Source organism: Podarcis bocagei (genome assembly GCF_964188305.1).
Source record: "Podarcis bocagei genome assembly, chromosome: 16".
NCBI classification, from domain to species: domain Eukaryota; kingdom Metazoa; phylum Chordata; class Lepidosauria; order Squamata; family Lacertidae; genus Podarcis; species Podarcis bocagei.
Window position 1 is genome coordinate 4179224 of NC_138142.1, and position 26167 is coordinate 4205390.

At 41.7% G+C, this 26167-nt stretch overlaps 1 protein-coding gene across 3 annotated transcripts in view; it reads left to right on the top strand.

Annotated features, from left to right (window-relative positions):
* Positions 1 to 26167, top strand: part of ATP2A2 (ATPase sarcoplasmic/endoplasmic reticulum Ca2+ transporting 2) — a 55444-nt gene that overhangs the window by 28371 nt on the left and 906 nt on the right. Inside the window, exons 6-20 of one of the 3 annotated variants that reach the window (XR_014002847.1) lie at positions 1374 to 1454; positions 4751 to 4836; positions 6552 to 7016; positions 9629 to 9717; positions 11178 to 11280; positions 13007 to 13138; positions 13253 to 13375; positions 13630 to 13848; positions 14470 to 14805; positions 15093 to 15313; positions 15922 to 16124; positions 17007 to 17092; positions 17453 to 17586; positions 18322 to 18439; positions 18575 to 20396. Coding sequence is in view for 2 of the 3 variants with exons in the window: in XM_081173972.1 (XP_081030098.1) it covers positions 1374 to 1454; positions 4751 to 4836; positions 6552 to 7016; positions 9629 to 9717; positions 11178 to 11280; positions 13007 to 13138; positions 13253 to 13375; positions 13630 to 13848; positions 14470 to 14805; positions 15093 to 15313; positions 15922 to 16124; positions 17007 to 17092; positions 17453 to 17586; positions 18322 to 18439; positions 18575 to 18844 (2666 nt within the window). In the remaining variant the exon portion in view is untranslated. Of the gene's footprint in view, positions 1 to 1373; positions 1455 to 4750; positions 4837 to 6551; positions 7017 to 9628; positions 9718 to 11177; positions 11281 to 13006; positions 13139 to 13252; positions 13376 to 13629; positions 13849 to 14469; positions 14806 to 15092; positions 15314 to 15921; positions 16125 to 17006; positions 17093 to 17452; positions 17587 to 18321; positions 18440 to 18574; positions 20504 to 26167 lie in introns of those variants that run through there. The other 2 variants (XM_081173972.1, XM_081173973.1) reach the window with 2 other exon arrangements.

Here is a 26167-nt window from a genome sequence, read left to right on the forward strand (position 1 = left end):
CTCAGCTGTTGAAAGCCCAGCAACCGTGTGTGCCCTTACGGATTGATGGACTTTCTTCTGCATTGTGCTGAGTCTTAGCCTGCTGTTTGGTGGAATTGTGATAGATGAAAAAGCAGCTGCTCTCATGTATCTACATATAAACCTCGTCACAACACCAGGGGACTGCATTCAAATAGTTTGCCCATTTTTGGCCTTGGTCATTGTTTTGTACTATTTTCTCTTCACTGCTGAAGGGCACAGCGAATTTGGTTTTCATGTTGTAATGACAGAGCAGAAAAGAAAAAGTCTAGCTGGCTTATTGGCCTCTTTATTCTAAATAGAGAGTGGTGTTAGTTACCTACCTAAGACTCTGCCCAAGAGAACACTATAATTTTAACCTTGTGAGAAATGTTGCAGAAATTGTTTTTCTAAAAGAGTCTAAAGCTACAAATAATATGTGCTTAATCCTCTGGTATGGTGTTTGTGCATCCATGACCTAGCACATAGAAGTGGCAGACCTACCGGCAGACCTAACTTCCTCACAGCGTCATTCTCTCCCTCATGCATGATTGCTGCCAGTTGCATAAGCAGTTCCTGTAGGAATTAGCATTTAGTCTGTGCATCCCTACAGTAAAACTAGAGGGACTATTGTGTAACAAGTCCACATATTCTGGCAGGATTAGTAATTACTGGCTGATGATGCAAGTATTTTCAGTACCCTGTTTTAGGGTTTTTGTCATGTGTTGGCAAAATAGCGTTTTATTAGTTCTTCCTTCGTGTGTGTGTGCTACTTTAGGAATGGTTATTAGATGAAATGTAGGCTAGTGCAAAAGATGTTGGATATGGCAATTTCCTGTCTGACATTAAAGAGCTATGCTGGTCAAAGATTGAGGTCCTAGGGGGAACATCAGACACCCATGTCATAGTGCACGCTCTTTAAAATATTATCAGTTTCAAAAGTGGTTTGCACTGATATTTGAGAAATCCCAAGTCTGTTCAAAACCAGTCAGATAGTATGGATTCTCCCAATTGTCAACATCTTAATGGGCAGATGGAGAATTCTCTGAGAATGTACAATAATGATATTAACCAAAATAGATACTTCATTAAAGGTTTAAGATCTAGTAACAGGGTTTAAACTACATGAGGAGAAATTGCACATAGCAAAATGTTCCTATAAACACTTGGGCAATGAGATACACTTCCAAAATAGGTTATGGAATTTCTAATTGTGGGAAGCTCTGAAAAATGGGTTAGCTTCCCTCATTTCAAAAGTGAAGTGAGATATTTTGAATAAATATATGGTTGATGTATGCTTGTTCTGGTACTACTTGGAAAATATTTGCATTCTTTAACGTCTGATCAAACTCAAATACTCTCCTCTTCATCCACAGTTGGTGACAAGGTTCCTGCTGACATAAGACTTACTTCTATAAAATCGACAACTCTGAGGGTTGACCAGTCAATTCTCACAGGTAAGTGTTTCTTGGCAGTAATGATCAGAAAATCTATTTCTTTTAAAAACAAATGGGAAACTGTCCTGATTACAGCAGCAACCTCAGTTTTTAACAGAACTCTTAGGCATCATTGTGGTGAATGAGAGCCATCAGTGTTACACTGGGTACATGCCATTCTTACTCAGTGGAAGCCATTAGTATATCTTGGCATTTGTTCCCTTCCAACTCTGCAATTTTATGATTCTGTTATTCTTTCTTTAGACTAAAATAAAGTACCCAAAATAGGAAGTTTGCTTAGAAGCTGGCGTGAACACAATCTTACCTGCTTCAATAATCTTAGCATGATCTATTTATATTTTAGAAAGGTATATTTCTGCTGCGTGGTTGAGTGAAGAACTTCACTCGTGTTTCAGGTTCCTTCAATTATATCTTGTCTGGGCCAGGGATTGTGATTTATAACCCAACTTCCTTAGAATCCTGGACAGACTGAGTAGAAGATAGAATTCTCGTCTTGCACTGCTCTCCCCTCTGAACCGCCAATACTTTTTTGTTTTCTTTTTTCTTTCCTTCATAATTTTTTATTAGTAACTTGCTTGAATAGCCAAATCAGTATATGTATACATGAGAGCTGTATATTGTTTCATATGTAAGACATGGAACATACCATTCAGTGACTGCATTGGAGGGGAAGGAACAATGGAAATAAAGATTTAATGTTGTACTACCCAATTGGTTTTGAAGTTGACTTGTTAAACTAACCAGAGCTTGTTTTAAACCACAGTCCTTGGTCCAGATAGCAAGCTAGATCCTGGAGGAAAATGAAAACTAAATTTCAGCTAATTCCTTCTTCCTATGCTGGTGGGTAGGGAGAGTGTACAAGCCTAGGGCTCCTCTTACATTTGTTCCAGATCATGCACAATGTGCTAAAGTTAATAAGGGATTAGTGTTACTTGTGAATGTTTCCAAAATCCAAATGGAATACATACTTTTAATGCAGAATATCAGAATTGAACCTGTGGCATCTCCAGGGAGGGTTGTGGAAAACTCTTGTTTGAAAGACTGGAGAGGCACTGCTAATCAGTAATCAGTGTAGATGTAACTGAGGTCAGTGGACCAGTGGTTTGACTTGGTATACAGCAGCTTCCTGTGTTTCATTATACATACTCAATTGGGTTTATCTTTTCCTAGTTAAAAGTCAGCCATCCATCTCTCTTCAGAAAGTCATATTTCAGTGGAAATGTTAGAGAGGGAACTCTTTGTACTGTGTCCTAGTTATGATTTTTATTTGCCATTTTAAAGGCTAGAGTAATGTGCTTGCTTTGTAGAATCTAGGTTAGATTAGATTCCCAACGGTTCTTGTCCAGATCACAAAAGGTACATGAACAAAAGGCCAAGAGAGATGTCTACCTGTTGCTTCTTTCTCCTGGTCAATAGGTCTAACAAGCTTGAAGGGTATCGTAATGTATTTGGTTGTATATTTGCAGTATAACCAAACAAACAGGGTGTCAGGATTGGAATATTTTTCCAGTAATCTGATAGCTCAGTCTTTGAGCATTATTCTGGAGATCAAATAAATGTTGGTTCAATGAAAAAAATAGATATAAAAGGAAAATTCCTAGATGCCAAGTTCCAAGTTTTAGGCTAGTACTCTTGGGTGAGAAAACTCCCACAGAGATTTAAAATAATAAAATATGCAGCAAAGTATAGCATGGAAATATAGGCTGTTAGGCCTTTAAAATATGTGCCCTTTAAAGTAAGTTCCAAAGTTCACCTCTTCCTCTAGCATAGAAAAAGACAATGGGTTTAGTAAGTTAAAAATGCTTTTCAGGCAACAACTGTTTTGCACAAGGGCTACATTTCTGATCCCAGTGCATGTCGGCCTACTCTGCCCTTTTACAGCTCCTGCCCTCTTTTCCAGCTACCTCCAGGTCACTGGTGTGTGTGTGTGTGTGTGTGTGTGTGTGTGTGTGTGTGTGTGTACAGTTGTGCATCAACTGGATGTGTGTAAATTAGTCATTGCCTGTACTTACAAACTCTCCAGATTCATGTGCTTTTCCATACAGCATTCAGAAAAGGTTGCACAGGCAGTAAAACTTGGCTTTAGTTAAAGTGGAGAAGGCTCCTAAATTATTGGTATAGGAACTCTAGAGTGGCTTGTAAGAGCCATGCAGTTTGGTTTGCACCAACCAGTACAAACCTTCTCACACATTGAGCTTCTCTGGTAGACTGGAGGGGAACAGAGGCTTGATTATCTAGTTCTTCACAAGGTGTGCTAAGCCTGGCATGATTGTTTACTCTAGGGTCTTAAATGTTTCATGCATTAATTAGACCAGATTGGTGGGGTATTATTATTATTATTATTATTATTATTGGTTATATGAGGCTGGCTATCCTACAGTAAATACATACTCACTTAATTGGGCCCACAGATCATAAGGCCTGTGGATTGATTGTGGCCCCTCGTTTATATGCAGATCCCTGGAGGCATTTGAAGTCTGTTGGCCATCTGTCTGTTCCCCTCATGTTCTTGGAAAGTGTGAATGGGCACTGGGAGAAAGCCTCCATTGCAAATTCTGCATTTTTCCTCCTCTAATTTGATTCAGAGGCACATGGTATAGGAAGAAATTATCTTTAGGTCAAAATCAGACACAAAATCTAAATTAGAAACTGGTTTCTGATGATCAACTGGCTTGCCTTTTTTGGTATATATGGAAGCTTCTTACATGCCCAGGCATTGTAAATATTTCTGTATTTACATATGTTGAATGTCTTTCTCTAACTCTTAATTGGAGGATTTTCTTTTAACTTACCTAGACTATCTGTTATTGCCTGGTTTTCTCCTGGCAATTATTTGCATCAAAACTATTTTCAGGTGGTGTTGGTTTTTTAATGGCTACTGTAGGGTTGCCATATTTCAAAAAGGGGAAACCAGACACAGAAGTTGTTGAACTTTTTTCTTTGCAAAATCTAAAAAAAACACAAATGTTTTCGAGATATTTTTAAGGAAATTCATCAAAATCTAGACTTCTGAAACAGGTTGACATATCTCCAGATTTTCCTGGACATCTGAGCATGATTTCCACCCAGACACTGTTTACGACTGCCGTGTTCTGACTATGTCCGGAAAATTCCAAGTGTATGGTAACCCTAGGTTACAGTTTTAATGTAGTGGCTTTTTCTATTTAAAAAAATGCTTTTCATCTATGTAAACCTTGTATTATGATGTAATGGCTTTCACGGGTGATGTTCTGCATATGCAGAAAGGTGGGAAATGGAGGCATTAATGTCTTACTAAAGCTGTAACCTTCATCTAGGTGAATCTGTGTCTGTGATTAAGCACACGGACCCTGTGCCTGATCCTCGTGCAGTGAACCAAGACAAGAAGAACATGCTCTTTTCTGTGAGTAGATGGGGGGGGGGAGGGTCCTGTTTGTGCGTACTGATTATTAAAGGATTGTTCTGCTGTTTCTTGACTTACTTCCTATGGGTTCCCTCCCCCCCCCCCCCAAAAAAATAGCCATCACTCATTTTGTTTAGGGCAGCTCATGTTTAAAGAATTAAGAATATCTTGGACATCTAAATGGTAACCTTGTATGGAACTAAATGAGCCTTAAAAAACCTGATGCATATAAACACATTGTCTCTTCAATCTTGGTAAACTTTGTTTAGCTACACTTGTACATGCAAGGCAAAAATGAAGAGCAGTAAAACGAGAAAGCATTGGAAACACAGGTGCCCAGGGGATGTGTTGGGCTTGTAATCCTAGGTTTTCAGGGTACATGTTTGAAAGGCAAGTGTGAGGGCTGTGGTTATAAAGCAAGGTGTTTCTGTCCTCTACCAGTTACTGCTAAGTGTTTTTTTTGTAACTGGAATGCTATTTATTAAGAGAGCTTATCTTCCAAGTTTCACTGATACCCCAGTTTCTTTTTTTAAATCTCCTGTGATGTGCCTGGCAGAAAAGCTTAGAAAAAGGGCTCAGCTTCTTTTTCATCTCTTCCAAGTCAGTTGCCACATTTGGCCATAGGACGTCCTGTTCTTTGTTGCATTTGTTGGATGAGCGTCACTTGAAGATGCAAAAAGTGTGCTTGACCACATGTCTGCCCAACTCTTGCCCATACTGGCAAGGCTGGTCTAAGGAAGTGGTCAATGCTTCTTTGTGGGAGGGAGTAGTACAATTACATTCTTCAAGAGAATGAATGTGAGGCCTTTGAAGGATTTAAGAAAACAGTAGGTGAATGCTTTCTTGCATTCAAGCTCCCTCTTCCCCAAGGTCACCCTGCAGGAGGCCATGATTTCATCTGCAAAGGAGCCTTCATCTGGGATCTCCCTCCCACAAAGAAGCATTGACCACCACCAAGACCTGCTCAGTCTTTGTTTTCAGAAGATTGGTAAACTCTTCTTTCAGTGGGCCTCTGAGAAGTGCAGCCTTACTGGTTGTTAAGCAGGCACATGTTTTTCGGTGTTTGTGGAATCTTTGGGACGGAGGTTCTTGGTAAACTGCTGCTCATTTGTCACTTCTATAAATATTGCTTTAATAATCACTTTTACTTGATGCTTCTATTTGGTTGGTGATTTTAATTTGATGGTAGCAACCATCAGAACTCCATAGAGTACAGCTCGCCTAGTGTATAACTGGCCAATAAATACTTAGAGGCCATGGGCAAAGCCATCTGCCTCCTTGGAATGGGAGTAGTAATGAATCCATCCATGACTGGTGATAAGATACACAAGAGAGGGATTAAATTCTTACAATGTTGGACACTCACTGTGATTGTTTTTTTCAAAGCTGACCAAACTAGAGTGAGAGAGTAATTTATGGTCATAGTAGGGCACATAGTACATACAAATACACATAAAATACACATAAAATATGCCTGTGTATATAAAAACCCAGTTCAAAGACAGAATGAAATCTAAAGTAACTTCCAGAATGCTGATAGCTGCATTCATGTATTTTATGTTGCTGTTAACTCGAATTAGCCAAAATAAGACTACAAACCTTGCAGTTTGGCTATAAGGTATTGGTGGAAAATAGTATCTGAAAAAGCATAACCTAGCTTTATGTGCTAGTGATTAACCACAGTTCTCCAATTCCCTTTTAACTTCTTGATTTAGGGTACAAACATTGCTGCAGGGAAAGCTATGGGTGTGGTTGTGGCAACTGGCGTGAACACCGAAATTGGCAAAATTCGTGATGAAATGGTGGCTACTGAGCAGGAGAGGACCCCGCTTCAGCAGAAGCTGGACGAGTTTGGAGAGCAGCTGTCAAAGGTCATCTCCCTGATATGCATTGCGGTGTGGATAATCAACATCGGTCACTTCAATGATCCTGTCCATGGAGGCTCCTGGATTCGGGGTGCCATCTACTATTTCAAAATTGCTGTGGCACTTGCTGTGGCTGCAATCCCAGAGGGCCTGCCTGCTGTCATTACCACTTGCTTGGCTCTGGGTACTCGCCGAATGGCAAAGAAGAATGCTATTGTTCGAAGCCTGCCATCTGTGGAAACCCTGGGCTGCACTTCCGTAATCTGTTCAGACAAGACTGGAACTCTTACCACCAACCAGATGTCAGTTTGCAGGGTATGGTTAATTCACTTATCTAGTTTCTTCTAACTTATGTAATTTGTCTAGGTTTCTGTCAGAACTATGAAATAGGCCAGTTTTAGTGTCAGTACAGCTCTGTCACCAAAGCCTGCTTCTAAGCCTTTATTTTATTAAAATGTGATTGCAGATGCTTTATCAGCAGAAAAGATAATTTAAGTTAATTAGAAGGATAGTGCTTACCTCTTTGTAACTTGAATATTACTCTGTACATAAAGAGAAAAATACATGGCTTGGTTTGAGACAAAACTTAACCAATGCCTATCCCTTGAATCTGTTCAGTTTCTGAGCTCAACTCTAGGAGAAAAGGTGCCTTGAGAATAACTTTCCTTCACCACTGATGCAGTCTTGATAGGGTGAAGATAAATGTGCCCCAGGAGAGATGGAAAAAGAAAATAAAACTTTTTGCCATTTATAGACTCTTCCCAAGTTGATGGCTTGGGAATTATTCTCCTTGTCACAGGTTTTTTAATGAGCTTATTACCCTCTTCAAAACAAAACAGAAACACCTCAAATTTTGAGTGAAAAAATTCCATTCTGTATTAAATTGCCTATGAACTTTGAAGAATGACCCGTGATTACCATTTCATTGAAGGTAGGCCCTGGAGACATAGAATAGATAAGACTTAAGAGTTACTTCCTTCCCACATTGTCATACTTCTGTCAGTCTTCTCCACTATTCTCTATACCCCACACATGGGTGGTCGACAGTATTTGATAGTAAATTCAAACTGGAGTAGATATGGGAGGCCCTGGTGTAAAATTTGATGCATAATCTGTTATTGAGTAGATTACCAGAGTTACCTTTGATGCTTGGCACTCTCTGTAGAGTAGCCAGCTCTGTGTGTGTGTGTGTGTGTGTGTGTGTGTGTGTGTGTGTGTGTGTTTAGAAAGTTGATGAATGCTGATCTAGGTATTGTCCTGTTATTTAGCAATTATGCCAGTCTCTTTCTTCAGTTGGTTGTGCCTCACTTGTGATTGATATTCTAAGCAGGAACTGAATAGAAGCACAAAGAAAGAATTTTAAATCAAATTAAGGCACTTTTATTTGTGAAGGGTAATTGCTGGAAAGACTTAAGGGGCTAGAGCTTCTCCTGATTGCATTACGCGGCTGCAAATAATTACATTCAAAATTATTGGGCCAGGGTAAGATTTCAAATAAGTAAACAGTAACAGACCTCTTCTTTTTGAATCTACTTAATATTTGTGTGACTGTAACAGACTTTGGTGCCCCTGTTTAACTTGCTGTTTACTTATTTGTATTACTTTCCAGTCTTGTCCAGAATTTTATGCTGAAGTGTTTGTGCCTGTGGAACACAAAGCAGCTGCTCATCTGTATTCTAGAGAAGGTTACTTGCAGAGTATTGCATAACTGCCCGTCTCTTAAGAAGTCAGATGCCAAAAAAAACAGAAAGGTTCCTTAGCATAGGAACATCAAACTCTTTTGCCTTGGAAAAAGATTTGTTTTGAAGTAGCAATATTGAGCTCTTCATTCTTTTAGATCAAAATATTTCTCTAATCCTATATAGCTGGGAGAGTGTGTTTTGTTTTTTGTTAGTGTCAAGTCCATTAGGTAATGCAGAGAAGTGGTGTCTGTAAGATTTTGGAAGAAAGCCTTTGCACATAAAAGCAGTAAAGCAGCATTTTCCTTGGAAAAGAGAGAGAGTCTCTCTCCTTCTCTTTAGGAAGTTTTTACAGAAGTAATCTTGGAGATTATTTTTCTGCATTATGGTCTGTTGCCAAACTATCCAGTCCAAGCCGATGTGAATTTACTCATGTTGCTTGTACACAGCAGGCTTGAAAGGAAAGTAACTGCATACATTTGAATGGTGGGTGTTCTTTTTATGGTGGGGTAGCGGTGTTCTTCCTTGGGGACTGGAGTTCAGTCTTTTGCTCATCCATTATTGGTAAACACTGTCCTCTCTTCCTGCTCCAATCTCTATTTAAACTATAGTGCTCCTTTAAAAAAACCATTTCCCCTGCCTCTTCAAGACCCTCGTTCAGTAAAAACCTACCTTGTCAGCAGTGCCGTCTCCCCGGCTCTTTCTCAGTGCTCATGTTAATTTCTGAAAAATTACCCCCTCCCCACCATGCCCCCTTAGTCTTTTCCCTTCACCTTCCTTGTGTTCTGGTCATGCTAAATGAACATTGACTAGCATATGCCACATTTCCATGTCTGAGGCTGCATTCCTGTCGCTCCAGGTTCAAAAAGTGGCATCAGGCACTGCTTCTGAAGCATTTGCCTGATTCTAAAACTCCCCAACACCTGGCAATGAAGGTGAGTGTTCTGAAGTCAGTATAGCTGTGCTTACCTGGAGTGGACTAAACATTAAACTTTGGCTGATATAAACTCTTGATTAAAATGAATTCCTGGGAATAAAATTAATTCCTCCAGAATATAGAGGCAAAGATCTAAAGAAATTTATGTGGAAGAAGCCCATATTATAAAAATCCTGAAAAATAAGTGCTAGCTAAATGTTATAATTATTAATGCCACTGATATAAAGTCCTGCCTGCACTTCTATTTTGACGTTCAAGCTTTAAGTTACCTCAGTTGGTTGACTGGATCTGTACCCTTTTCTGTCTTACAGATGTTCGTTGTGGACCGAGTAGAAGGAGATAGCTGTTCTCTGAATGAATTTACAGTGACTGGCTCAACATACGCTCCCATAGGAGAAGTGTAAGCTTGATTCTTGCCAGCTGAACCATTTACAGGTCTGGCTGTGTATGCACAGCAGCACTTAGGGCTCGAATTTAACAGCCTGAAAGAGAAGTGGATAATGTAAAGCGGGACTGAAGTGTAACCTCTTGATTTGTAGATTACCAATTTAAAGCTAATCTTTTGGAATAGTTAATTTTGTGAGGAAATTGCAGGCTTTCCACAAGGTTATTGATATTTCGCCCATCTTAGGGAGAAGAGTGTTATTGGTCTCACTTAATAAGTTATTTACTGTGAGCACTCCAAGCATTATAAATATACTCTAGATCTGTCCTTCAGAATTACATTGTTGTCCTAGAATATATTTCTTATGTGTACAATCTTTCATTATGAATACTGTTGTGCAGGCTTGTGTTTCAGCACTTGCCTGGCAGCTTATGGGGACAAGGATTTGCATGCAGGTGAGTGAGTAACCTGGTATAGAATGGGTAAAGCACTGTTTCCTCCTTGGAGCCCACCACCACACACCAGGGTGCTAGAGGAAGGACAGATCTCTCCATCTGACCTCTACTGGCTCCCAGAAGGCTAGAATTTGTTGTTGTTTAATTTGGCAGGCCTATAAAATTACAAGACTGCTATGCTTTCCCTCCTTCGAACCTTAATTTCTCCAAATTGTTCTGAAATGTTATGTTTTTGAATCTACATATCATACTACCACTTCTCTTATGCCTTTGTCTCTGCTTTCCGTATAAACGTGCACACACTAGTGTCTTTTCAGTTCTTCATAGCTCCAAAGAAAGGCACAGATTGTTAATGTTGAGATGATGACTGGAAAAGACATAACATCTATTGTCATTTCCTGGTTGATGTCTTTGTTTACGTGGAACCCTTAAGAGGAGCACATGAGGTGTCATGATTCATCAGTGCTTCAGCAAAGCTAATTTCCCCCAAGTAGAGCGAAATCTCAATTTGTTCAGTCTTTATAGTCATTGATGACAAGCTTTTGATGTGAATCAATCCCATGATGGGCACTTTCTAAATGTTCTTTGTGTAATATTAATTTCAATTACCCTTGAACAAAATTCACTTAGGGCAAAAGTGAAATACAGCATCTTAAAAACATGCAGCACACTTGCCTCATTGATCATGGTTCCTTTTCATATTTGAGTGGGCAAGGAGGAATTCTTAATTAGGACACAGGAACTTTAAATGCCCATGTTTTAAAAGACTACCTGTAAAAGTGAGTTCTGCTGTTGATTCTGGCCTTGTAAACATAATGCAGCATGAAATGTCCATTCACATTCATGTCAATGTGATTTATTTATCTCAAGCCCAAGCTGCAGGGGGCTTTCCGGATTTCAGCATATGAAGAATGAGAATAACATGAACATGCCAGAGAGGGAAGGATCTTAGCCAGTGGTTTACTCTGATACAGCACAGAAAGTCTCACCATCTATTTTTCTCTTGAATATTTTTGACAGGCATAAAGATGAGAAACTGATCAAATGCAGTCAGTATGATGGTCTTATAGAACTGGCAACAATCTGTGCCCTTTGCAACGATTCTTCTCTGGATTTCAATGAGGTAAGTATCTCCTCCTAATTCAAGAGAGGGAGCAAAGTGGTTGCTGTTGCTCTCCTACGTTAGAAAGGGCTGCAGCACGAGTGTCAAGGTACATTCCTCCCATCCTCTTTGATTGAGGGTATTTATCTGTTCACAGGAACAGATACTTTCCCTCAAGGGTGTGTTTGTTTAGTCTTTTATGCACCTCTTTTCCAACAGTTGTGTCCAAGACAAATTGCTCAGTTGTTTTCGGTTATTAAATCTGTACAAATAGATAGCAAATGAAATAAATAAAGTATACAGCAAATGAAATAACAATTCAGCAGCAAGATATCCAAACCAAGGCATCAAGTTAAAACAACTAAAAAAGACTGAAATAATCAGATTTTAATGTTGCATCAAAATATCAACAATGTAGGTCTTGACCAGACATCCCCACTAAGGGAATTTAAGAAGTGGGGTTGCCACAATACAACATATTTATACTTTTCTGATAGATGCATTTTTGACACCTGTCAAAGAAGCCTTGTGTGCATATCTACTATCTAGGTATTTTCCTGAATCCTGTGAAAAGTGACTGTGCCTGCACCAGTTAGTTTTTCATGATCTGGGAAACGTATAGTTTTATCTTGGCGCTGAAGAACCTTGGTGTTGTATGAAACAATGCATACATGAATTCATACAAAGAACTCTGACAGATATGAGAGCACCTAAGTCTGAAGCTAAACAGGTGTGAACTTGAACAGTCCCTTGAATTAGTCTGGAAGCTTTGCATCGAGGGGGCGTTGCATCGAGCAGGAGTAAGGAAAAATATGGGGAAAGAAGGCCGGAAGAAAGAGGCACTTGTACACATGGTTGGTTATACAATATTGGCTTGAAAAAGCACTTCCATAAGGAGTGCTGGTTGAGATGCACCTTTAAAATAGTTAGGCAGAACACTAAATAAGGAACAGCCAAGGGAAGTGGGCTTTTGAGACAAGGTAGTGTATTCTTCTAATTAACAAATAGGTTTTCTTATGCTGAGCCTGTGCTGATAGTCCCCATACCAAGGGCAAAGAATGTGACTTACACATACAAATAAAAGACAGTGACCTTTTTGGTGCTGAGCAGGACAGAGGAAGGTAAAACGTTTGGATAAAGGAGCATAAATAATAGGCAAGAGTTAACATAGCAGAACATTCAGGACAGTTATGCTTCTTTGGGGGGTTTATGCAAAAGTTGATCTAGAAGGAAATAACTTGATAGATGCAGTGGGGAGAAAGGTCACAGACATGAGTGGAAGAAGTCAAAGTGTAGGGCTGCAGAGTGAATCAAGAGAAAGTAGTAGACTGCCGGGAACGAAACCCTTAGAAACTAGGGCTTGAAGTGTCATTAGAAAGTATAGACTAGTATGAGTAAACACTTGAAAGGGCTGATGTGGCTTAGACTTATGTTCTCACTGTGCCAGTCTACTTACTGCTACAAAATGGGGGCCTCTTATGGTACTTAAGGTACAAATGCAAGTCAAGGTAAACCCCCCCCCCACAGTAGGTCTTTGTGTGCTGGAAAAGGAAGCAATAATTGGTACAGTACAAAAATATATTTTCAATAAAATCCATTATTGCATAAATAGATTTTATTACAAATTCTGGTTTTGTTTTCATTTTAAATAAGAATTTTTGGATGTCTGTTATCAAGAAGACTCCCAAAATATGTAAGTGATAGGCAAACTGTGATACTAATCATGCTAATTACATTTTTGTTAAAGGCTAAAGGAGTGTATGAAAAGGTTGGTGAAGCCACAGAGACTGCCCTCACGTGTCTGGTGGAGAAGATGAATGTGTTTGACACAGAGTTGAAAGGACTGTCCAGAATTGAACGGGCAAACGCTTGCAACTCGGTCAGTACTTCTGAAGTAATACACAGCAGAGAACCAAGTAAAACTCTTCTCCTTTCCTGCTGGTTCATTGCACTCCAATTCTGACTTCTCCATCTTCCCACCTCCTTTTTGCAGGTGATAAAGCAACTCATGAAGAAAGAGTTCACCCTTGAATTCTCAAGGGATAGAAAGTCCATGTCGGTGTACTGCACTCCAAACAAGCCCAGCCGGACTACTATGAGCAAGATGTTCGTTAAGGCAAGTATGCTTCATGGAAGCAGGCGGTTATACTTAGCTATAAGGCAGCATGGCTCTTGAAGTTGTGCCAGAACAAAATTGCAGTGGCGTCTCAAAAAATAAATCTGTGCTTAGTAGTATTCGACCCCTGCAGTTGAGTGAGCTACTTTAATTTAATTTTTTTTTTCCTTGATGGCTTTGTGGTGTGAAGGCAAGTGATTGTGATTCTGATCTTTCCTGGAAGGCTAATTGACTCCCACTTTGTGCTCCTGCAGGGTGCTCCCGAAGGAGTAATTGACAGGTGTACACACATTCGGGTTGGAAGCACTAAAGTGCCATTGACACCAGGAATTAAGCAGAAGATCATGAGCGTCATCCGAGAGTGGGGCACAGGCCGAGATACCCTGCGCTGCTTGGCTTTAGCAACACATGACAATCCACTAAGAAGGGAAGACATGAAATTAGAGGATTCTGCAAATTTCATTACTTACGAGGTTGGTTTACTGTCAAATTGCAGCTTGAGGAGAATGGCAGAAGTTTCCTCAAAGTGAGCTTTGTCTTTGGTTGGAAACACCAAGTGAGCCACTTGGAGCTCCTTGGAGGAAGGGATGTAGCTGATGTTAGTTTGTAACATTTAGCATCTCCATCCTAGTATATTGTGCATTTATCACTAGGCATCCTGGGTAGTGTTCATGCCCTTGCAACTAACACAGCTGGTGATAAACTCCACCTAATCCTTGGCTACAAAAATTTACCTAGGGCTGTCTAGTCTATTCCTTACCTATAGAATGGGAACAGTAGCAACTGACCTCTGTGGATTGTTGGGAAGATGAACAAATTAAAACAAAAATGCTGTACAAGCAGTAATAGCAGTGCCTTTTTCCTAGAAAAATAGGTACTCATCATGAAGTTGTTACAGTAAGTGCCACACTCTTTAACCAAAAAAAGAGGCTTCAGTACTTCGTACCCTTGAGTACCCCCTCAAAAAAACCTGACAAGTAATAGTATAACAATGGTAAAAGACATATTAGTTCTGTTCAGCAACTTAAGAATGTGTGCCTTTTACCTTGTTACTGGAAAATCTGAATGCTTAATGAGGTTTATTCTTGTTTCAGACCAATTTGACATTTGTTGGCTGTGTGGGGATGCTGGATCCCCCACGAATTGAAGTGGCATCATCCATAAAGTTATGTCGGCAGGCTGGTATTCGTGTGATTATGATAACAGGGGACAACAAGGGGACAGCAGTGGCCATCTGTCGTCGTATTGGCATCTTTGGGGAAGAAGAAGATGTCACCACGAGAGCCTTTACAGGGCGTGAGTTTGATGAACTTTCCCTGGCTGCCCAGAGGGACGCTTGCCTAAACGCGCGCTGCTTTGCCCGTGTGGAGCCTTCCCATAAGTCTAAGATTGTTGAGTTTCTCCAGTCTTTTGATGAGATCACAGCTATGGTAAGTGTGAGAGGTGGGGCATTAGATAGGCGGCAACTTCTTGTGTAGAGAAAGATCTGTGTACTAGTTGAGGGGAGGGGTCTTTATGCAGTTGCATTTTACGGAGGTTCCAAACAGTTCTCTCCCAGCATGAAGATGCAGAATAGGATAGAACGTACATTAGTCCGCCCTAACTTGCTGCCCAGTTATCAGACGATGAAGATGGGGCTGTGCTTGGAACCAGTTCTGCTGTATGCTGGCACAATGGGCCATGTCAGTGCCCCCGCTTGTCAAACTTTCTCTTTCAGACTGGAGATGGTGTAAATGATGCCCCAGCACTGAAGAAAGCAGAGATTGGCATTGCTATGGGGTCAGGCACTGCGGTGGCAAAGACAGCTTCAGAAATGGTGCTGGCTGATGACAACTTCTCGACCATTGTAGCAGCTGTGGAAGAGGGACGTGCAATCTACAATAACATGAAACAATTCATTCGCTACCTCATCTCCTCCAATGTTGGAGAGGTCGTATGGTAGGTGTGCCAAGCAATCTCAACTCCCCTCAAGAACTGCACAAGTGAACTTTGTTGATATAAATTGAGCTGGTCTGGCCTCCTGGGACAAATTCAATCCAGAGGTGGCTGACAAGCGACTTAGGGAACCTTTCCCGTCCCCCCTTAAACAGAAGAAAATGTCAGAGGATGGATTTGGAGAGTGCTTAGTGGCAACTCAGCTCTGGACAATTTGTTAGCAAAGACCATAGATGTGCCAAACCAGAGAGCTTTTAAGTGCAAACTAGAGCTTTAAGTGTAACAATGTATTCTTCAGAACCACTTCTGCTGTTTTGGGTAATGAAAGAGTGGTTTGCAAAGACACACTGAATGTCCCTAGTTGCCAACGACTATCATTCTCATCCCACTTTCAATGCAGCACTCAAGTTCTCCTTTCCATAGGCTGCATAGGACTTGCCTTGGTTGTCGAATAGCGTCAAGAACTGTTAGGATTGCAGCTAATTTGAATACTTGACTCTTAAATAGTTGTAACCCAGTTTCCTCTCATGCTGTGAAAACCCTAAGTACAACATATCCATTAAATCCTTCAGTTAACATGAATAATCTTACTTCTGCTCTTTTTTTGACAGTATCTTCCTGACTGCTGCCTTGGGTTTCCCTGAAGCTTTAATTCCTGTGCAGCTGTTGTGGGTAAACCTTGTGACTGATGGACTCCCTGCTACTGCTCTGGGATTCAACCCCCCTGATCTTGACATCATGGACAAACCACCTCGTAATCCCAAAGAGCCCTTGATCTCTGGGTGGCTCTTCTTCCGCTACTTGGCCATTGGATGTGAGTGTTGATTTTGGATTTGCGAACCCCTGGATAGAACAAGAGGTTTTCTGCTTTCCCCCTTCCCTCATTCCCAGTACCTCCCTGTTCCCTTCCCTTCTCCTCTTTGCTCTTGCACAAGTGAGTCCAATTAGGGCAGCAGCATGGCATCAGCCAGTCCGCATTGCAATTTGGCAGAATGGTAGAAGTTAGCTTAAAGGTACTGAAACCTGTTATCACATGCTGTTGCTGCATCCTTTCCTCCTCACCTTCCTTTCTCTTGGCAATTGCTAATCTTGCAGAAGATGGCTGCAAAGTGCCACTTGGACCAGTCTCTCTCAAACTTGGGTCGCCAGCTGTTGTTGGACTGCAGCTTTCATCATCCCTAGCTAGCAGGACCAGTGGTCAGGGGTGATAGGAGTTGTAGTCCAACAACAGCGGGGGACCCATGTTTGAGAAACTCACTTTGAACAGTTTACCTACCAAGCTAAATCTACTTCTGAACTCTCCATTTTAACTAAGCACCCAAAATGTTTTTTTAAAGCCAGCATTGCCTTGGATTGAATTATCTGATAAAATAATTTGTGTGTGTGTGTTTGTAGAAGAGTTAACTTCCGTTAGGCAGGTTTTCAGTGGGGAAAGTGTAAGTGTGTCTTGCACAGAGCTCTGGCCCCATCTCTGGGTCTGTTTTTAAATGAGATATGTGGTGCTGGAAAGAATCCAGTTTTGGTTACTTGGCATTCAAGATATGAGCATGGATAGCAATTGCAGGAAATGGGCAAGGGTTACACAGTAACCTATTGTACAGAGGAGAGAAAGTTCAGGTGAGGTGAGCAGGCAATACAGTTGGCCCATTATTCAGCCTAGAAAGTACTAAAATTATTTATCCCCCACCCCCTTAAGGCTACGTTGGAGCTGCTACGGTGGGAGCTGCTGCTTGGTGGTTTATTGCTGCTGACGGTGGCCCAAGAATTACCTACTACCAGCTGGTAATATTTTCTTCTCAATATTTCAAGATTAGCATTTTTGGAATAAGGCTCACATTTTTGTAGTGCTGTTGGCTAACTATGGTGTTTAAGTGGAATGCACTGGTATCTTTTCAAAATAACACCAGTTCTTATCTTTGGAAAGATCTTACACATGTCAAAAAACTAATTCCTGCTTAAAATAAAGATCAGATTAGAGTGTTTAAGAAAAAGCTTTGGTTTGTTCAACTTTATAGCTGAACAACAACAAGAATTATAATGATGGTTGATAGCACAAGAGTATTTTGATGAGCTGCAGCCGGGGGACGAGGAGCAGTGATGTCATGAGGGTACTTAACTAGTATTTGTGTTCACATTTTCCAGAGCCATTTTCTGCAGTGCAAAGAGGACAATCCAGATTTTGAAGGTGTTGACTGTGTGGTCTTTGAGTCTCCATACCCTATGACAATGGCACTTTCCGTCTTGGTCACTATAGAGATGTGTAATGCACTCAACAGGTTGGTGTGCTTGAAATGGATGCTTTCATGTGCCGTGTGTCGGTGATGCGGTGATGGGAGCTCTAGATTGCATCATGCTATTTGAAGAACTTGCCTTGACTGCAGAAGTTCTGCATTTGGGTGATTTTCACTGTATTTCTGGAATTCAGTGACTTTAGGGATTCAGCTACTTTTACTTTTTTTAACAATGGATTTAAATAAATCAATGAAGGAGCAGTACACAAGATGGGGCAGAAGAAGTAGGTTTTTCATCTGCAGAAACTGAAGAGAAATATTGCCTGCCTTAAGCTTCACAGGACATCTGTCTCGGCACCGTCAGAAGCATTGCAACGTTAGACAGGCTTGATCCAGTGTAATGTAGATATATGGAGCAGGATCTGGGTCAGCAGTTTTTGCAGAACATTGGTGGGGAGCTATTAAAGCAGGTGGACCTTTCACTAGAGAGCTGCTGATGGGTTGTGGGCCTACAAAACTGGGCACTAGGAGAAATGCCTTGTGCTGTAGCACATGCGTGCACTTGGTATCTTGGCAGCCAGAACTGGAAAGAAGCCTCCTGCATTAAGAGTTTTTAAAGCTAGTGGGAGCGGAAAGTAGAGTGGCAGACTCTCTGAGCCTGCCGAAGATAAGAGCTGGTGAAGTGCTGTGGCTTTGAGCAGGAGCTGTGAGCCCTGGGTCAAGTCACACATGCTGCTGTGAACTGTGAAGCTTTATGTACGCCTTCATTCTTTTTTTCAGCCTGTCAGAGAACCAGTCCTTGATGCGGATGCCTCCTTGGGAGAACGTCTGGCTGCTGGGTTCCATTTGCTTGTCCATGTCTCTTCACTTCCTTATCCTCTACGTGGAGCCACTGCCAGTAAGTTTGCATAGCTCATGTTCCAGGACAAGTCTTGAGCCAAGCAAGAAAAGCTCTTGGTCATCCCCAGCTCTCTTGCCCCTCAGCTCAGTCAAAAGGCTTCACCAATAATGCTATTTCTCTTCCATTCCCCAGCTGATCTTCCAGATCACACCTCTGAATCTGACCCAGTGGCTGATGGTGTTGAAAATCTCGCTGCCTGTCATCCTGCTGGACGAGACACTTAAATTTGTGGCCCGTAACTACCTAGAGCCTGGTAAAGATAGTGTGCCGCCTGCCACCAAGCCACGCTCTTTGTCCGCATGCACCGAAGGGATTTCCTGGCCGTTTGTGTTCATTACCCTACCCTTGATTATTTGGCTGTATAGCACAGACACTAACTTTAGTGACATGTTCTTGTCTTGACCTGAAGAGATAACAGTTTGACAGAGAGATGTTTAACTTAAATCAATTTTTTTATTGTTTAAAGCAATTGTCTTATTCTGCTGAATTTTCACATGAACATATTTGCCGGTGTCTGAGGTTCCATATTCTTGGCCGGCTCTTCCCCATCCCGGCCCCCTCCAGATACCTGCTGTTACAACTCCCATCAGCCACAGCCAGCCCCCCTGTGCTTGCTAGGCCCAATGGGAGTTGTACCCCAGACACCTGGGAGGGGCACCAGGTTGTGGAAGGGCTGAGCTAAACGTTTTGGGTTTTTTCTTTTACTTCCCCTGACCCAACTCCAGTGGGGGAGTAGCATTTCTCCCCACCCCCTTTTATACACATCTAGGGTGTCCATTGACATGTACAGAGAAATTTAACACTATTTTATGCAAATATTTTTTGTAGAGGAGAAGCATGTACAGTGTTCTGTTTAATAGTCAACTCATCCTTGTAAAAACAAACAAAAAAAGTGCTTTGCGGGGGGAGTGCCAGTGGACACTATATTGAGCAAACTGTAATTGGTAGCAGATTTTAGGGAATGAATGTTTTTGTGTGTGTTTTCTTAAACTAAAAAGCATGCAATTGTTTATGTCTTCTGCATGGTCACCTAATCTTAATTTGTCATTCAGCTGGTTTTTTTCTGCACTGGGCAGATGTATACGCTACCTCAGTATCCACCCCCCTTTTTTGCCCTTTCCAATATTTTTAAATAACAACTGAATCTTGTTTACACCTGTATTTGTAAGAGGTATGCTTATTTTTGCTGGTGCAGAAAATACCACTCCAGGGGCAACCTATTACTGTTCTCCCCCTCAACCCCCCCATCACATGTAGATTTTTTAAAAAAGAAAAATATTATTTATTTAAATATCTTATGTATTTTTATTGTAACAGCATTTTCACCAGCATTGCCCACTTTGGGATGGTGGGGGAGAAGCAGGAAAGGTAAAAGGCTACCTGGATAGACTTCAGGCAAAGCAAAAAATAAAAAAAATAAACTTTTTTTAATTGAGAAAATTTTGTTTCTCATTTCATTTATACCTTGGAGGCTGCTCCATTTTAATTAGCAAAATCCATGCGTCAATATTTTTTGTGTTCTTTTTTTTTTAAGTGGGGGCATTCATAATGGGACCTGGAAACAAAGGACTTGCGTTTGCACAGCTGGAGTTCTCACAGGGTCTTTTTTTGGTTAGGTCTCTTAACTCTCAGTGCCACATCTTGGGATATAGTCTGCTGGCCACATCTTACCCTGAAGTGGCAAAGTAACAAATTTGTGTGCGTGTGCGTGTTACGTCTCTGTGTGTGTTTTTGTAAAATCTGTAAATACCACATGACCAAATGAACATATTGTATAGAACTATTTTTATTTTTAATGTGGCACTAACCACCATCATTCTATTGCGATAAATGTTACCGCATGTTGTGTTTCCCCCCCTCCAAATTGAGTCATGTATCAACAATGTGTAAGTTCATTAACAGTCCTAACTGTGTGGTGTTTCTCTCCAATGCCTTCCAACATTCATCGACTGAAGTGAGTATCTCTCTTCCATTTCACCATTCCAGTGGTGATGTGCTGTGTTAAAAAAAGATAGCATATGCTGTATACATGTCAAAGAATAAATGCTAATTTTCCCTTCATTCCATGCTGCGTTTTGTCAGATATTCTGCTGTGCTACATTATTATCACCACTCTTCACATTCTGCCTCCAGTATCATAAGGCTCAGATGTCTTGAAGAACAAGCATATTTTGCGCCCCCAATTTCTATCAGGTTAAATCTTTAGAACCAAGCTAGCAAGACCTGTGCCCTGAAAGTATTAGAGAATTAACAGTGTTTCCCCTTCCTAAATTCACATTAAACTCTTCCTTAGCAACCGTCAGCACCTCCAGGGTGGCTTTGCTGCAGTGGAAGCTTTTTTAGATAATCTGATCTATCTTCCCCACATCTCAAAAGTAATAGGCATCCTTGAACATGGGTCCCAATTAGCTTCTTGTAGTTTTCATACTGTACTTTGATGCTCTTGGACTTCTTTGTTTTGTTATAAAGGGGTCATGAACCATTCCAGATAACAGATATTAACTTCAGAAGGCCAAAGGTCTTCCAGTTACATTCTCTCAGGTATTGTGTTTGTAACAGAACAGTATCTTAATAGTTCTCAGTGAGTAGAGACTCTTCTTGTGTCCCACAAAAACAGCAACGGAGCAGTCGAATGAACATAACACGGTTGAATCCCGAGGGACTGGGGAACACGTTCTGTCAAAACAGCAGATAGCATGCTGGCTTTGCAGTGTTTTTCAGTCACCTGCTAGGGCACTCTTCGTTTAGGAGCTGGATGGATTAAAATTTGGCAAGAGTCCTTTTAAGACTCTGTGACTAGCACAGAATGCTTAGTGATGGGTAAGCTCAAAGTGCTCTGGGGTGTAAAGTGAAATCCCTTGCAGGTGGAAGGTTTCACTAGCAGACGTTAAAAATGAGGACCTTGCAACTCAGGAGTGTGTTAGGAGCACAGCAGTAAGCAGCCTTCTTAGGCAAAGTTTCCATGTCATCCTAAATCTAGACTCCAGTGCTGACCTTAGTGCACATGCTATCTCCACACCCCCTTGCCTTGGTCTGGTTTTGCCTGAGCTTGGGAATGGGAAGCAGCACGATATTATCAGTGCAGGCTGACTTCTGTGACAGGGGTAGCTAATCTGTGACCTGCCAGATATTGCTGGACTACAACTCTGTCTCTGACCATTCTGTGCTACTCATTGGGGGTAAAAACACTGCCAAAGGTAGCTCAGTTAAGTAGAGCATGGTGCTGATCATGCCAAGGTTGCAGGTTTGATCCCTGTACGGGATAGCTACACATCCCTATGTTGCAGGGGGTTGGACTAAATGATCTTTGGAGCCCCTTCCAACTCATTGGGCCTAATAGAAGCTGGGAGTCAAACAGCATCTTCAAGGCCACGGATTGGCCATTCATAGGCAGGCCCAGAAGCATCAGCTTCTGGCTTCTTGACACCTGCACCATATTGGCCATATTCTGTCTAGCTGTAGGTCTCTGGTTTCCTTCAGCTGTTCCTCCTTTGCTCCTCACAAAAGTGAGCACAAAGACAGCCCCAATGTATCTCAGTATTTTATTTAACATTCTCAAAGTAAAAGAGTACAGGTCCCTTCCTTGATGGGGTTATAATCTCAGATTTGACAGGAGGGGGTTTGAGCAGAGAAAACTCTTTCTCAGTTGCATGGATTTAGGAGGACTAAGCAGGTATGCCAAATACCTCACAGGAGGCTGGGAGAGGTTTTGAAGAGGGAAGCAAGAAATGGCATTGTGCAAATGTTCTGGGAAGCAGTATCACCCATGAAGGTCTGGAAGGGAGAAAGAGCAGAGTTAAGAGGAAGCTAAAACTTTCAGAGGTCCCCTACACTAAGCATATTTGGAGAACAAGAATCCTGAATGCCTGGACTCTTATGTGTGTGAATGTACACATGAAAAGCCCAGCTTAACCAAATGAAAATAGAAACCACGGTGGAAGTCCCTATTTCAGTTACTCATCTTTACAAGTGGCAGTGAGCTTGGACGATGCTGGTGGCAGTTGGAATGCCAGCCACATTTGAAGGGCCACACAGGTAAGGGCAGGTTACCAAAAATGCTGTTTCTGAAAAGCAATGGAGCAGACCAGTAACTTTCAAGCCCACTTGTAAGAGGGTTCTTGCACGGATATCCATTCAGCCCAAATTGTTAGCAGCTTGGAGTGTTTGTGAAGGTAGACAGTTCTTTATTTCTTTTAATTTAAAAAATCTGTTGTGTTTTGATCTGCCTTCCATTTCTCACTGTGCTTTTCAGTTGGTTTAGACTGTTCTTGTCTCCATGTTTCTCACCCAGATGAGGAGACATCTGCATAGCTGTATAGGGCGGTGGCACAGAATCCTGTGACCATCCCAATGGTGTCAGACTTCAAATCCCAACAGTCCCAACCACTATGGTCAAAGGGGATGATGGGAGTTGAGGTCCAACCACATAGGCTGGGGTAGATGAGTCAATAGTCTACTTGGTATAGAATAGCTTCAACGTTAATCTCTGAAGCACAGCTCCAGCACACTGGCCTTGCTCCTTCGTCTCTCATCCCCGTTTTGACTGAATTGGGGAGATAATAAAACATATGTTTCTGGTATGGTAAGCCATCTAGTTAAATGATATTTGCAATTCACAAGGCCAGCTATGGTAAGCAATATATTTCCCCAAGGGAAGCACACATTCTGCCAGGAGGTAAGATGGCTAGTCATCAACTTTTCCATTAGTGAAGCTTTTTCAAAGTGCTTTGAACCTTGCAGTGACCCCTTTGGAAAGGGGCACAGGGTGCCTTCCCCTTCTCACTGAATAAGGAGTTGTTGTCTTTCCAAGCAGAACTTAACCCTAAATCTCTTAAAGCCCAGTGCAACCTTCAGTGGTTCTCACACCACCACGGGTTGGGTGAATATGGTAACTTTTCTAAGGCCATCCAGTAAGCTTAGAATTGGACCTGTGGCTCTAATGTTAAAAACCTGATGGAGCAGAGTCACCATTCAGGGAGGACATACTTTTCCTCCATAGGATCCCAGGTTCAATTAAAGCCCCCTCAGTGCAGCAACGATGGGAAACACCTTTGCCTGAAACCTTGTACAGATGCTGCCAGTTGAGGTTGACCAGCCTTCCTCCAACCTGGGGCCTTCTAAGTGATGTTGGATTTCACAACTCCCGTCCGCCCCAGCCAACGTGGCCCATGGGCAGGGGGGATGGGAGTAGCAACCCACAAAGCATCTGATTAATAACTTGACTTAGTCCACAGCATTTTGGAGTGAAGCTTTCTTTTCTGATAAACATTCAACAATTTAGATGCTAAAAGAATGGCCAAATTGTGTTTATTTTCTCCCCATTTGTTTACCAGTACAAGTGGTGTCTTAAATCAACAGGGGATTTTTTATTGTTTAAACTGAATGCAAAGCAGCTTTGGTTTCGCTTAAATTAGTGTTTAATATTGGGGAATCTTAACTCTGTGGTGATAAAATGCAGTACAGCAGTTCTAGTGTCTCCCAAGGACGCAGCCAATAAGAGGCTTGAACGATGAGCAAACTGGATGGGTGAGGCGTAGGTAAAAACAGCCCAAGTTGTCTGTCCTTGCACCTGTCTTGTTTTACTTTTTGCACTTCTTAACCATCGTTTCCCTAATTTCTGCTTATTGCATTAAAACAAACAATAATAATGAAACACTAACACAGAGAGTAAAAAGATTGCATATTTTCTAACACAAACACTGTGGGACAGGATACTGCAGTTGTACAATAACTGAGTTGAAAATTGCTATAGAACAGCAGAAGCAAATAGGGCAGGGGCTGAATCATGATGCAAGCTTCGTTCTGAACAAGGCAGGTGTAAGGATTTGGGGCACATGCCCAGGGCACCAATTGGCACAAAATGTCCACGTGCAATGGAGCTGGCCAACCAGGCAATGCACCAGCGATGTTGGTGTGTCTTCAACCAGCCTCTACCTGCCAGCCCTCTTACTCAAAGAAAACCAGGGAGCGGGGGGCTGGGGGCTGGTTGTCAGCTTCCTCCTCCTTAGTCTTAGTGTTGACGTTGCAGAAGAGGAGGAAGGGGGCAAATTGAGAATGAGTTGGTGCTGTCTGTCATTGGCTCAGGCAGAGGCCATCGCTGGCTCTAGTTCCCCCTATTGTTGGGGGTTTCTGCCTTCCATTCTGCCAGCCATCAATGTCCACATGTTAACTCTGGGCAAGTAAAGTTGGTGGGTGGGGTCTCAACAGGACTCTGCCTTGTAAACAATCTATTTTGAAATTAAAAGATGAAAAGGGCAGGAGGTGTGTCACCCCCCCCCCCACCGCTCCTGGTTCTTGTATGTCTCCATGAGCACAAGGCTGGCATGCCAGTGGTTCTGGTGGCAAAGCTTTTCTGGAAGGAAGAAGGTTTCAGCAGATGGACTAGCCCTGCAGCCTTTATGTTGTCTCACCTTTTTAGTATACAGTGGTACCTCGGGTTAAGTACTTAATTCGTTCCGGAGGTCTGTACTTAACCTGAAACTGTTCTTAACCTGAAGCATCACTTTAGCTAATGGGGGCTCCTGTTGCTGCTGCGCCGCTGGAGCCCGATTTCTGTTCTTATCCTGAAGCAAAGTTCTTAACCTGAAGCACTATTTCTGGGTTAGCAGAGTCTGTAACCTGAAGCGTATGTAACCCAAGGTACCGCTGTATTTGGGGGGTCAGGGAGAGACAGGCTGGGGAAATAGCTTAATTCCTTATTGTACTTCTTTCCTTTTAATAATTTCCAAGGTGCCAGCTGCATTCCAAACTACTGGGGCATCCTAGACATCCTATGCTAAGGGGACTTGCAGTTGAAAGACCTCCACAAAATACCACAAAATTATTAGAAATTGAGAGAAAGTTTACAAACAAACATTGACTGAGAAGCAGTGCTGTTGCCTGGGGAGAATCTGAAAGGGAGACTGGTTGGATGGGCAGCCAGACTGACCTGTTTGCTAGGTGGAAATACGTAAAGGAAGCAAAAATGGACTAACAGAACCACTTCTCTTTTTGCTGCAAAGTTAATTGCATACTAGGAAATTGAATGGTAGGAATTTGTTAGGGCCTGAGAGCTCCAACATGCTGTGGCTAATCTGTAACTCTTAATTCACCGCAGACAAGCCATTAACAGCCAACAAGTGATGAAAAAGGATGTGTGAACATATTTTGGTTACTCCAGGGCTTTGGCAACAGCATTTTTTTCTCACCTCACTAAAGGTTTGGGAGGGAAGGGCTTGTGGAAGGCATGGGAAGCATTCAGAGGCTGTTGGGACCACAGCTCCCTTCCTCCTTGGTCACTGGCCAGTATGGCTGGAGCTGATGGGAGTTGGAGTACAATAGTATCTGGCAAGGCCGCAGGTCCCCCATCTTAGTAACTTATCAGTGAAAGGGAAATTTGTCCCTGTGTCCTGGAAATGGACAATTTTACGAAGTACAGTATCTTTAGCCTCCCTTGTACAACAGTTACTAAATAAAAAGATTTGGCAGTTTGGCTAAAGTTTTAAGGATTGGCTTATGGGGCAAATAGCGAGTGGAAATCTCTTAACTAGATGTCCTTCCAGCTTTTAATTCTCTGTCATACTTTTCCAATTAACATGTATTCTCCCATTTGAAAATGAGAGGATGCTTATCAGACTGTTAGAATTTAATTCTATCGCTTTTGAGCCTTTTAAAAATTACAATAATGTCCTTGCTTTTATTAAGCCTTCTTTATCCATCCTTTTCACTAACGTTTTCCCTCTCTCT